Genomic DNA, 14,088 nt, shown 5'->3' with positions numbered 1-14,088 from the left:
TTAGGCTTTACACTTTGCCAAGCAAAGACAAAAGGAACATTTCACAAAAAGAGGCATTTCTATGGAGAAGTTCAAACTGGCCAATCAGTAGCCCAAGTACATCCTCCATATGATTCCTGCATGTACCTTGTAAAGCGGGGGTGTAGTACATCGTAGGGATGGGATGCCCCCCAGGTCCTCTGTATGCCGGATTATGTCAGTGGACATGGCCACATCCATTGACAACATCCACACACACACACCCCTCTCATTTCCACTTTCTCTGTGATGAGGAGAGGCACGGAGTTCCATGCCACTCCTCAGCTTGGAGAAAAGGACTCTCCTCCTCCCAGCACCAAACAAGTCAAATACCTCCACAGTGCTGCTTTTGCCATCCTCATTGGGGGTACTGAGAGGCACGTGGAGGAAGATTCCGCCAGTGCTGGGAGGAACAGCCATTCTCCATGTTTGGGTGCCGCTTGTCCTGATAGGAAAAGCAAGCACCATGCGGACTCAACTGGCACTAGGAGAAATGACTGCTCCCCCCAGCATTGCCCAAATTGGGAGCCTCCTCTGTATACCTGTTGGAAGGGGGCGAGAGAGGCACATGAAGTAAGACTTTGCCAGTCAAATCCCTGCTGTTATTTCCAGTCTGAGATTGGAGATAACAGCTGAGATTCCTTCCAGGGGAGATTCCTCCAAAGGGCAGGGCCTGAAGTCAAACCCTGCCCAGGAGGCTCCATGGGCTGGATTGAGGAATTCAGCAGGCCATATTAGGTCTGTGGAACTGGGGTTCTGCACCACTGTAGTAAAGGGGTGAGTCATGGTGGGGGTGAAGGGGATGAATCTGGCTTGGAGTTGGTACCTATAAATGTCTAGTCATGTTCTAGACATACTTCCTGGTCAGAGACTTATTGAAGAGATGGGAGAAAGAGATGTTTGTCACATCTGTGTTCCACTAGCCTAACCTCTTTCAGTAGTAGGAAATTTATTTATTACATTTCTATACCGCCCAATAGCCAGAGCTCTCTGGGCGGTTCACAAAAATTCAGAAGGGGCACTGAAGATGATTGTAAATTATAGGCAGGTTCATATGGGGAGATGGTCTTTGAGATATCGGGATTCCAAGCCGTTTGGGTTTTATTTTGAAAGTATTCAAAATATGTATTTGTATTACATAGGGTTAATCAAAGCCTTGCTGATGGGGATTTTCACATTGCGCAGGTGCTGATGATGGTGGCATCCAGGGGGTTAAATGTGAATCTAAGCCTTTTTGAGACCTCTTTGTGTTGTGCCATGCTGCATGCAGAAACATTCTGATTCCCTGGATTCAGTAATGAGGAACAGTTGCATTTACAATGTGTGATTTTTCAGAGCACGAGATCTTGAAAAAGTGGAATGCAAAACAGAACTCAAATGTTCCGTGTTTAACCTAAACTGTGTTCCCTTTCTTAGAGTTACTCTGAGTGCCATGTACTATTATAGTATTAAAATATTTATAATCTGACTTATAATCTCACTAAGAGTCATCTCCAAGATGGTGCATACATTTTAAAGGCCAAGTACATGTTAAAACAATGCCTAAAACGAACAGAGCATTCCCTTGAACCAATTATACAGAAGCACAAACAGGAAGCAACTAGATTAGTTAGGGTGCAGTCCAATGCACATTCACTATCTTTCTACATGGCTATGCAAATATTTCTGATTATCACTACTTGTATATCACTGCCTCTGATACTGGAGATAGCATAAAGTCATTCAGGACTAGTAGCCTTCTCTTCCATGAATTGGTTCAATCCACTTTTAAAGTCATCAGTGATGGTCAGGTGGCCATCACTACATCTTGTGGAAACAAATTCCATAGTTTAACTATGCACTGCATGAAGAAGTACTTCCTTTAAGTGTCCTGAATCTCCCATCAGTGTGCTTCATGGAATGACCCTGCGTTCTAGTATTATGAGAGAGAGAGAGAAAGAGAGAGAGAGAGAGAGAGAATGTTTCTCTATCCACTTACTTCACACCATGCATAATTTTGTAGACCTCTATCAAGTTTCCTCTTACTCACCTTCTAAGCTAAACAATCCCAGATTTTGTAACCCTACCTCACAGAGGATTTCCTCCAAGCCCCTTGATCCTTTTAGTTGCTCTTTTCTGCACTTTTTCCAGCTCTACAGTATCTTTTTTAGGTGTGGTGACCAGAACTGCACACAATATTCTGTGTTAGCACTGTAGATTTGTATAAGGGGAGTGTGAACTTGCCAATTTTATTTTTGATTCCTTTCCTAATTATACCTAACATGGAATTTGCCCTTTTCACAGTAGTCACAGTGTCAACTGCCCCTTTCACTGCTTGAGATGCCTGATATACAATGCTAGGTTTATGATAAATAGGCTTACGGTCTCAGTTAACTGGGCCACACTTACAATCTTGATATTATCTAAGCACTTCATAAGGTCTGCTCATCCACCTTCCTGCATGAGCTCCTTTAAATGCCCCCCTATCTCAAAACAGGGTGACTTATGATATGACAGAGAAGCTGTGGCATGACATGTTTCTGAGTATGAAGACATTTGTGGGTTGCAATGCATCAAGTCACCCCCTTCTCTCCAGAGTTCTATCTATCTATCTGTGCTTATGCTTTTCCTGCAAACAAGCTTCTTTTAAAAACACAAGGGGTAAAGTTCCAGTATTTGCTGGGAAGGGATGTATACCTTATGCACATCACAGGGACTATCCAATAGGTTACTGTGATATTTGCACAACCCCATTGTCTATAGCTGTCAAGTATAATGCGAGCTGCTGGGAAAATCATAGATTCCAAGACCTTGTAGCTGTGGTGCTAGGAAAATTCAATATCTCAGCAACAGGAGTACTATCTTGGGTGAAAATGTTTGGATCATCCAAAGCAAATAGGTGATAACTGTATTCTCCTGGTGCCCTGAAATGATCATGTATAGCTTAGTTATGACACCAACATGTGATATTAGAAAAAGGTGGGATATAAATAATAATAATAATAATAATAATAATAATAATAATAATAATAATGGTAGCACAGACCACCAAAAGAGCTAATAGGATTAATAGAATACAATTTCTTCTAGGTCTATCAACCAATTAAAGACTGTTTAGTTTATTTATTTATTTATTTAAGCATTTTTATCCTGCCATTCAGCCAAAAAAGGCTTTCACTGCGGCTTACAAAAGTATTTCTTGACAGTCCCTGCCCACAGGCTTACAACCATTATCTTAGTTCATTATCTGCTCTTAAATTCATAGGTTAACTATCAATTAAATTTGCATATAACCAAAACTTGATGGAAAATAAACATAAAGATGGCCTTTCCTTCCAGGTTATATCCAAAACTAAGAAATGTTTTACTTCTTAGGATGAAATTGTTATGCTGTTAATCCTAGTAGTAAGAATCCCTGGCAACAGAAATAGACCGTGTTCAGTTGAAATCACTGCATTATTTAGGATAAAAAAACCACATATGTAAGGGTTGTGAGAAAGTTGTAGAGCAGAGCAGAGTTAAATTGACAGCACAATCTTAGGAATGCTTACATAGAAGTAAACCCCTGTATGTTCACTAGGGCAAACTCTCAGATAAGTGTACATATAGTGCAATCCTATTCATGTTTATTCAAAAGTAAGCCCCATTGAGTTCAATGGAGCTTAGTGCTAGGTACTTATGTATAAGATTGCAGTCATACATTACATATGAGTGACAGGGAAATGGCTTTTCTGTGATACTGGAGGGCTAGATAGAAGACTGTATTAGCCTTAGATTTTATTCTAACACTGTCTGTGTGGCCTTCAAAAGACAGATGCACATTTTTCTCCCATTTGTCCCTGAATGCGGGAATAAATAAGAAGCTTCAAAAACTGGCAATCCTGAAAGAACTTTTAAAAGCTGAGTGTGGCACTATGTGACTCCATATGGGATTGGTTTGTGAAAGAACTCAAATGCCAGCGATGCCTACGAGGTTGGGATTCCCAAAATAGCACTGCCATTTCTGAGGGAAATGAGAACAGAGATTTAAACCTATCTTGGGCATGTTGTAAGTCCCATTGAAACCTACTGGAACTTTCTTCATGGTAATATAGTTAGGCTTGTGGTCTTTGGAACAAGGAAGAATTTAGTTATCCATTATTAAAGGCTCTAAACTTCACTTTTCTTTTCCCAGGGTATTGCAGAACTGAAGGTTTCCTGAATTATCTTTGAACATTGTATTTTTGGGAATGACACTTTCTCCCTTTCTTATGGATGGACCACTGAAATGATGATGATAGTGATGATAAAAACCATAAGTAAGATCTCCCTGTTTTCATAATTATGTTATATTGCATTCAAATACACAGTAAAATAGCCATATCCTAATCTCTCTCTCTCTCTCTCTCTCTCTCTCTCTCTCTCTCTCTCTCCTCTGAAAGTCAGTCCCATGGATTCCAGTACTGGTTTAGGATTGTAGTCTTACATTCTGTTATTTGAAACTGCTTTGAGTGCTCTGGAAGAAAGAAAAGAAAAGAAAGAAAGAAAGAAAGAGTCTACACATTTCAGTTGTGCATGTATTGATACATTTAAACATAATGCAGATCTTGTATAATATTATTTGCTCACACATTTTCTTTAAAATGCAGCATCAATAAACCTCTTTTGTCATCGTTATAGAAAACAGCTGCACGTGTGAAGTATTTGAAAGCAGATTCGTATTGAAATGCTCGAGTTCCTGTCCTGAGAGTCCCTCTCTCAGAAACTCCTGATGCCCCTTTTAAGCACTCATAATACCCCCTTCCCCTCGATCTTTTCTGGGTGAAGTGCAAGAAGCGCTTTAGTTTTGATTGGGACTCATTCATTCTCAACATTAAAACAAAGTTGTTGGGCTGCTGCCCTCCCTGCCCCTACAACACCGCCTTCAAGCTTCAAAACGCACCCCTCTTCCGAAAAACGAAAGGGAGAAACCCAAGGGGTCTCCATTCACAAATCAGTCAGGGAGAAAAATCAAGACTCTCGGAAAGAGGAATATTTTCATATGGTCGGTCCTTTGCCACCACCCCGATGGTGTTCCTTCGTGTCCAAAAAACACCCAGTTCTAAGTCTAGTTGATGTTTGGTCCAACGAGAGACTTCTAAAAGCGCTTTTCGGTTGTCCCCGGACGAACGATCCACCCAGCACCGAACTATCAGGGGCAGCATCTACTCTTGACGTTTTTGCTAGAAAGGAGATTATTACACTCAGCAGTTAGGATCTCTCTAACCTTTACCGCTTTTGGTATCTCAGTATTGAAGTAAGTGTGTGTGTGTGTGTGTGTGTGTGAGAGAGAGAGAGAGAGAGAGAGAGAGCGAGAGCGAGAGCGCACAAACTCCCCTCTACACCTCCCTTTTCTCCTGGCAACAGGTGATCTCCTTGCTTGGAGTTTTTTTTTTTTCATTCTTCCGGCCATTCCAAACGAGAATTCCTCATTTTGGTCTACCTCACATGGGGAGGGTATATAGTGTGTGCGCACGTGCGTTTTCTACTGTTCTCTCAAAGGCTGTTTCCAAATGCTTACCACCTCAGGAGAGTTATTGGCAGAGCCATCTCGCTCCATCAATAGCCCAAACGATAATGGAGCGATTTGAAAGACGTTTCGACAGCCGACAAAATACTTACAACGGGCAGCCTTCATTCCCAAACGATTGGTCGTTGCGCAATTTAGATGATTTTTAAACTGAGACCAATGTTACTTTTTAAAGCGGAAATGACACCGATTTTTTTTTAAAAAAAAGAAACCTAAAGAAAAGCCATTGTCCCTCCCCCAAATAACAGTGTTTTTTGAGTTGGGTGGGAGTTTTTTTTTGGGGGGGGGGGGAGAAATAATTTGAAGGGAAAGGAGGAATATTGTAGAATACCGATGTGCTTCCAGCCTGAAGACCAAGCGACCCTAAACTCCAAGCAAGGGTCTATATATCTTTATGCCCCCGCCCGTCTTGCCCCCCCAGGCACAAAAACCTTAGATTTGCCTTCGGCTCTGAACACCTTGATCCTTTCGAACCTCGGTCTCCAATCCCCCAGAGAAAAGGTGTCGGCAGCCGGACCTTCACAGCCCCAGGGTCTGGAGAGATCCCAAAGGGATTTTTGTTGTTGGGGGGGGGGACCTTATTAGAAAACTCGACTGCCCCAAGCAAGAAGCATCTGGCCAGGAAATACCAAGGGAACCCCTTTGTGCTTACTCGTGCAATGATCCGCGGGAAAGCAGTTTGCATTGCGTGCTCTCTCCTAGCGGTCCTGTGAGTCTGTCACGTTTTTACCGATGGCGAATTGAGGGAGAGAGATTGTGGGGCTGGAGGAGGAAAAGGCAGAGATTTGCTCTTGATTAGACAATGTTTTTGTATGAGTCTCGGAACTCCGAAGTCCCAAGGGATAGTGAATGATCCACGACCCCTTGGAGGAAGCAGCCTCAAGCTTTGGCTGGCTTAGCGTGTTTGCAAGACGCTGGAGGACGAGTGGGCAAGAACAGGGCTGTTTTTGGGTAGTCCTTAGTGACTGGGCTAGTCCTGGATTATTTTCACTGTTGGCGAGAGAGTTTATTAGGACGCTAGGTACGTTCAAGATCAGTAAGAGCCATAAGAGGGGCTATAAAATGCAGGGAGCCGCACAGTTAAAAAAGACAGACAGACAGAAAGAAAGAAATTGACAAGCCGTCTTTGCACGATGGGGGAGGGAGGGAGGGGGAGAGAGAGAGAGAGAGAAGGTATGTTCGAGAGGGCTTGCCCACCAGGAGACAAAACAACATCTCCTGCAGAGACGAAACAACTACTAGCTCTGCCCCACACGATCACACGCGCTCTCTGCCCCCGCCTTGTCGGTGTCTCCTAGTGGGGTAACAGCTGAGAGGTCACAACCGTTTTTCTACCCCATCCCAAGAGATGCAGGCAAACCAGACGAAGTGTTTTCTCCCAGTAGTTTTCTGAAGGAGGTCGAAGTCCATGCGCGCGTGTGAGTGCGAGAGTGATGTTTGAAACAGGTGTGCGCTCTCTGGCTCGCTCGCTCGCTCTCCCCCGCCCCCAAATAGCGACGGAAAATTACTAGTTACGTCTGCTGTGGCTGCCGCTTTGAATCCCATTCCAATTCCCCTCGGGGGAACGCGATGGTTAAGGAACGGTGATTCCTTCTTCCGACCCGATTAACGAAATGTACAGACACGCGTCTATCTTAAAGAAGACCTCCTGTCATCTGCTACCGGGAATGCGGAGATTTAGCCCCATCTACAGCATCAGGGATCCCTGACGTTAAGGTGCCACCTCTGGCTTTCACTTCTGAAAGAAGCGTGTCCACAAGACACACTTTGGATTACCAATACTGGTAATCCGGAAATTTGAATCGGCGATGGAAACAACAGCAGCAACCCACTACTCGTGTGATATCCCCTTACTAACGTCTGCCTTTGGGCAACATTCACGGGCCCTTATAAGGGAGAAGAGCACTTCCTACTGGGAAAAGGGCGCCCTGAAGGGAGGCCGGCCTGCGAGCTGTTGCCAGCACAGTCTCAGAGGCATAGGTGCATCTTGCCATTAGTTTAGCACCCAGAAGCACGCCGGCATGGGTGAGGGAAACATGTCTGCTACAGCGTATTCTTTGGCACATCTACTTGCGCATGATGCATCGGCGGGGGAGGGGGGCGTGTGCGTGTGTGGGGAAAATGTCTGATATTGTCTGGAAAATGTTATGCATGGGCGTGTATCACCACTGGCAGAAGACACGATGCTTCCCCCACCCCTCCCCAATTTAGAGTAAAGAATTCCCTTGTTTACAGGCCGGCTCTTTGAAAAATCGCGATGGCTACCTATATACAGCTTGTATATAGCTGTTGGTATACTTGCCTAATCTGGAAATCTCCATAGTATTCATTTCCATGTGAAGGTACATCCAGTTCAGGAATCAATAGCCAGCTTTTGCTCTAAATAATAACAATAGAGGAACATTCACATTTTCCTTTTCTTTAGACGCTGATATATTAAGAGATTCTGTCTGGATAAAAGTGTGTGCGTGTGTGTGTGTGTGTTTGGGGAGCAGAACTGAGAAGGTCGGGGACGATTCAGTTCCAAGCAGACATACCAATACGCACAGGCAAAGCGTAAATTCCTTACATATGCATGAACCAGCTACTCGTATGGTGTGTGTATATAACCTCTAAATATACCGTGGGGAACAAATGCGGAGGCCCCGGGCAGCAGAGGGGGGGCGGATGTATCTGGCTGAAAAATGGTTGGTGTTTTGCAAATATTTCCGATCTATTACCTACTCCGTTGCCAAGAGCAGGGTAAGAGATCGCCACTTCATTTTGTTCTTCTTCTCCTTCCCAGCCAAAAACCCACATACAACTCCACCCCTACCCCCACCCCCCAAAAACCCTGCCTTTGGTTTTGGCTCTGGGGATGCAACAACTCCGAAACTAGAGAGGGAAAGTAGGAGGCAGGGCAGCGGGGTGGGGGGAGGAGGACTCCCAAGACCTCTCGAAATGAGTCAGGATGAGCCCAGGTGGCAGGTGCTGCGGTGGGGTTGGTGAGAGGGGTGGGGGATCGGATGGCTGGGATGCCTGTACCGGCGACAAGATGGGAAATCGTCCTTCCGTAGTTCAACGAAATCAATTCGTGGAAGGATCGGTGGAGGGGAGAGAAACAGAATTTCGCCGGGAAATTGACTTCCTATAAGAGGCGAGTGGAAAGAAAATGAGCGCAACACCCCCCAACACCCCCCCCCCCACCACCACCACCACGTCCCTGACAAGCTGCTGCAAATCATAAGGCTTTATTACATCTGTATGTATGAGTGTGTATCGCCACGGGGCATAGTGGAATATATGGGTTATTTGTTTTGTAAAACTCCTCTACTCGATTGGAATAAAGAATTTGGAGGCAAGCTCCTACATTTGCATCTTTAATCACGGTCCAAAAATACCTGGCTTGCCTTAAAAAAAAATGATGTAAATGCAATTGACTACACCTCAAAGGGGATCGAAATGACCCCTCCTTCACCACCAATTGCCTGTCTTTTAAAACGCATTTTTCTCAGATCCACAAGGTATCCAAGATGAAGAGCGCCGGAACCACGGAAGCCAACCCAGATCGCTCCTGTAGTCTGACGTGTTTATTCGAAAGAGACAGTTAAAAAGTGAAAGCAAAAGACGTGAACTAGGGAAGAGGTTGTTGTGGCGGCGGCGGCGGCGGGGGATTTCGGGGGAGGGGTGGGTGAAGGGAAAAGGCTGATGTTGGACCAGTTTTCAACTAGGCAGGTGCACAAAGCCACGACGCCCTTAAAGAACCCGTTCTCTTTAGGGATTCGAGGCAAATGGTTTCCATTTAATAAATATTTTCCCCAAGGGCATTTTGCGTCAGGCAGCAATTATTCAAAGAAAGCAGGCGTGGAAGGGAGGAGGGAGGGCTCCTGTGGGTATTTGGTCCTTTTTAGAAGCCAATCTTTAATAGTTAGGAAACAACAACAACAAAAACCCAGGACAGAAAAAGAAAAGGGAAAAAAAAAAAAAAGGAAAAGGAAAGAAAAGAAAGAAAAGAAAAAGGTTATTGAAAGTACCGGAAAAGAATAGGAACACACCACAACATGACATCACAAAAGCGTGGGACAAATAGCTTCACCATTTCGGTACCCGTGCCCTGTAAATACTCCCCCTCCCCACTCACACATGCACAGGTCCCGTTCACTTGAGCTAGGAACTGGGTTTCTTGCTTCGGTACTGTTTTCTCCCCCAACCCCAATATAACCCAGTATGAACCAAAAATAGCCCTTTGAAGTTTTGGTCTCAAAGCGCCCCCCCTCCCCCTAGGTTAACTTCCCTTAATGAATGTTTGTCAAGGTGCGTTCACACGCAGCTCAGCCCCATTTCTCCAGGTCGGCTCTTGCGTGCATAAACTCGGCCCAGCCTCATATCTTTTTGTGGTCGATTATTCACTCTTGCTTTTGAAACAATCGCGCACTCGCTGTGTCCTCCTGCTGTACCACCTCCACCAGCCCCAGCGCTGCTCTAGACCGGGGCGGAAGCCAGACAGACGGTGCCCTTGCCCTTGGCTCCTGTTGCTGCCCCATTGATAAACTCGCTGCCTTCTCCACCCCACCCCCCACCCCAATTGGGAAAGGATTACAATCAAGCCGTGTTACTCCCCCCGTCCGGCTTTCCCCATCCACTCCGCCTCAAAACGAGGGGGCGTGCGGGGTTTTATTGGCTGCCGCTATTAGTGCGCCGTCTAACAAAAGCGCCCCCTTTAATCCTGTGTCTTTAGTGATTTCTGCCCTTTCCCCCCTCTCCCCCTCCCCTCCCCCTCCCCCTCCCCTCCCCCTTTTCTCCTCTCTCCTTTGCGAAGGTATTCATTCTCTCGCTCTCTCTTTCTCTGGCCGCTGATTGGGCGCTCAGGTTCGGGGAGTGAACGCCCTGCTGCCGCTCCGTCAGCTTGCGCGCCGTCCCAAACCAGCCTCGCCTTTGAACTTCCCCGCTTTTGGCTCCGAGTCCGCTCCTTCCCCTCACTCCCTTGCCAGCCGAGCCAGACACCTTTCGCTTCGAGACCGATCCCCAGGTCCGGCTCCGTCGAGGGGACCGCCAGCAATCCTCAGGAGAGCTGCCCGCCGGACCAGGCGCCCCTGGATTGCCTTTGGCCTCGCCGCCGCCGCCGCTCGCTCGGGCGTCTTCGCCCTCGCCGCCTTCTCCTGCTCTGCCTTGCCCTCCCCGCGCCCCCCCCCCCCACCGGCCGTCCATCAAGGCACCTCGGCGGCGACTGGATTGCCCGGAGAACTGGTATGATCAGCTGAGAGTTGTGGGGGCGCCTTGGCTGGAAGGCAGGAGGAGAGCGGAGCCAGGTGAGCAGGGCTGCTGCTGCTGCTGGCGGCGGCTGGGCTGCTCGACGAGGCGTCCGTCCGTCCGTCTGGCGCACACGCCACCCCCCACGCCCACCATGTCCAAGCCCTCCGACCACATCAAGCGCCCCATGAACGCCTTCATGGTGTGGTCCCGGGGCCAGCGCCGGAAGATGGCCCAGGAGAACCCTAAAATGCACAACTCGGAGATTAGCAAGCGCCTCGGGGCCGAGTGGAAGCTGCTGTCGGAAGCCGAGAAGCGCCCGTACATCGACGAGGCCAAGCGGCTGCGCGCCCAGCACATGAAGGAGCACCCCGACTACAAATACCGGCCCCGCCGCAAGCCCAAGAACCTGCTCAAGAAGGACAGGTATGTCTTCCCTTTGCCTTACCTCGGAGACACTGACCCCCTAAAGGCGGCTGGGCTCCCCGTGGCAGCCACGGACTCTCTGCTCAGCTCCCCGGAGAAGGCGCGGGCTTTCCTGCCCCCCACCTCCGCGCCCTACTCGTTACTTGACCCCAGCCAGTTCAGCTCCAGCGCCATCCAGAAGATGACGGAGGTGCCCCACACTTTAGCCACCAGCACCCTGCCCTACGCCTCCACCTTGGGATACCAGAACGGGGCCTTTGGCACCTTGAGTTGCCCCAGCCAGCACACCCACACTCACCCGTCGCCAACCAACCCGGGCTACGTGGTGCCCTGTAACTGTACGGCGTGGTCTGCCTCCAGTTTGCAGCCTCCCGTCGCCTACATATTATTCCCAGGCATGACCAAGACTGGAATAGACCCCTATTCGTCAGCGCACGCCGCGGCCATGTAACACCAGGCAGATCCCCACTGACAGTCCCGTCACCCCACATGAGCATTACAGGCGGCAGGATGGAACGCGCACATTGATTGCCAGAGCTCTGGCTGGGCCGATGGAATTGGAATCCCTCCATGGTGCATGTAACAGACGAGACTCCAGAAACAAAGATGTGTAAAGGCCTAAGCGAAAGCACGGGGAAGATGCCCTGGGGACCTCATGTCCCCCGGAGGGAAGACTTTTCAGACTTTCTTTTGGTTTGGTTCTTTTGCAGCCGGCTGGGTGGGTGGGAGGGTGGGGAACTCCGAGACTTTGTAGTCAAATCCAAAAACCCACACACAAAAAGATGTTTTCTTTCTTTCTTTCTTTCTTTCTTTCTTTCTTTCTTTCTTTCTTTCTTTCTTTCTTTTTTTTCTCTGCACTTGGGGCTGAAAGGTGCCCGAAACTTATAAGAATTGTAAATGTATCAAACTTTTAAATGCTATTTTGGTGAAAAGGCCAAACTTCTTTTGATTTTTTTTTTAATTTATTACCTTAATGTCTATGAGTTTATATATGATCGGATGTTAATCGGACTTGAATTCCTAAAATCCCGGAAATATTCTGACTTAATTATTTCCTTTTTTTGCACATTAAAAGACAAGATTTAGCTGTGTTATATATATCTATATATCTATATTTTACCATCCAGCACTAATAGGTTAAAATGCTTTTCATGTCAAAAAGATTAAAAGAAGGGGGGGAAATAAAGCTCTTCAGAGTTATTAAAAAAAGGCGGAAAACGTTTATATTTCAAACATGGTATGATAGTGTTTGCTTAATTTAAAACAGGTAGTCCTTCAATTTGTGTGAATCAGTGCAAGTAGACCTAAGTTTACTTTAGACAGAATGTCAGATATGAAGTCAGGCAGTAGAATCGTTTTTTAAAAATTAAAAAAAAAAAACTAAAAAGAATAACACGGTGGTAATTTAACTATGTTTTAACAATGTATTGGGGGAAATTGTATCCAGAAGGATTTTACCTCGTTAATTCTGTTCATTTATTGAACAAAGACATTTTGAATAAAGACAATCTGTCGTCAAACACGTTCAACTATGTGGTGTGAATCCGATTTCAGTTCTTACAAGCTTCCAAAAGCTTTAGCGGATGCAAGGAAGCTAAACTAACTGTCCCTTGGCCATGTCGGAGTAGGGCCTGCAAATGTCTGAGAAACCAGGCTCAGCATACAAGCAGCCCCTCCTAAATGTATGGAAATTTGTAAGGATCCGGGAATTTTTTGAGAATCTACAGCATAATCTTCCAGGAAGTTCTCCTGAGCAAATTTTCATTGAAATGAATGGAGCTTGTGCATGAAATGCAGCAGTTGCATCCCTGTGGCCCCCCCATCTATTCAATGGGAGAACTTCCGAGAGGATCTGGCCCATAGTTTTACAAACTCATCCCCTTGCATTTATTTCTTTCGATTTATGACTTCATTTATTTCTAAGGCCCAGGGTTTGTAATCTTGCCTTATCTCATTCTACCTTTCAGCAAATTCTTCCTCTTTTATAGATGGGGGAACTGAGGTTTAAATCAGAGAGAGTGACCGACTCTAAGCCACTCAGGGTGCAATCCTATACTCACTTACCTGAGAGCAAGTCTCATTGAATTCAGTGAGACTTACTTCTGAGTAGACACGTACAAGATTGTGAAATCAGTGAAATGTGAACCTGGGAAACATTGAACATCTAGCTAGATATCTGTTGGTCCACATTGGGACTGTAATCCTTTGCACGCTAGGAGTAAGGTCCATTGAACACGGTGGAGCTTAAATCGAAGTATGCATGCACAGTCTTATGCTATGGGAGTACGTCTAACTCATAGGCGTCTACTATGGGAGTCTTTAATAAGGCGATTCTATGCATGTTTACTCCGAAGTAGATCCCATTGCGCTCAATGGGGCTTACTCCTAAGTAAGTGTAGCTAGGATAGCAACGGGTATTGAAGAGGCTTTAATCTTCCCCCATCTCCCAGCTATATCGGCTTGCAAGAAGCTGAACCGGTTTAACAGCACAATTCTGTACATGTCTACTCAGAAGTAAGTTGCATTAAGTTCAATGGGACTTACTCCCAGGTGAGTGTGTATAGGATTGCAGCCTTAAAAGATGTAGGAATGATTGAGAAGGGATAGGACTAATCTTATTTATTTTCGAAAGAAAAGATGCTTCCAGTGCAATCCTATACATCTTTACTGAAATGTGAGTTCCATGGAGTTCCATGGAGCTTATTTCCAGGTAAGTTTGTATAGTATATGCACTCACTACATAGTGAGTACTACGTGAGTACTACGTAGATTTAAAGGGGATGGGGAGAGAAAAGCGACTACTAAACCTTAACTGGAGGGATCGATCCAGATTTTGCTTTTTGGGAGAGAGTTGTTTTGAAAAACCGATTAGATCCAACTCAGTTGGA

General features: G+C 46.1%; 1 protein-coding gene across 1 annotated transcript; it reads left to right on the top strand.

Moving 5' to 3' along the window:
* The first annotated feature begins 10,824 nt into the window (after positions 1–10,824).
* Positions 10,825–11,843, top strand: SOX14 (SRY-box transcription factor 14). Its single transcript, XM_063131529.1, has one exon. It carries the CDS (start codon positions 10,929–10,931, stop codon positions 11,649–11,651), a length of 723 nt encoding a protein of 240 aa, XP_062987599.1. The 5' UTR covers positions 10,825–10,928; the 3' UTR covers positions 11,652–11,843.
* Positions 11,844–14,088: the final 2,245 nt, after the last annotated feature.

The sequence above is a fragment of the Elgaria multicarinata genome, chromosome 8, assembly GCF_023053635.1.
Source record: "Elgaria multicarinata webbii isolate HBS135686 ecotype San Diego chromosome 8, rElgMul1.1.pri, whole genome shotgun sequence".
Taxonomy (NCBI): Eukaryota; Metazoa; Chordata; class Lepidosauria; order Squamata; family Anguidae; genus Elgaria; species Elgaria multicarinata.
Note: the sequence above shows the minus strand (reverse complement) of the source record. Positions and strands in the feature narration are given on the sequence as shown.

Excerpts from the sequence above, each read along its gene's own strand:
- SOX14 (XM_063131529.1), top strand. The coding sequence starts at position 10,929 with ATGTCCAAGCCCTCCGACCACATCAAGCGCCCCATGAACGCCTTCATG.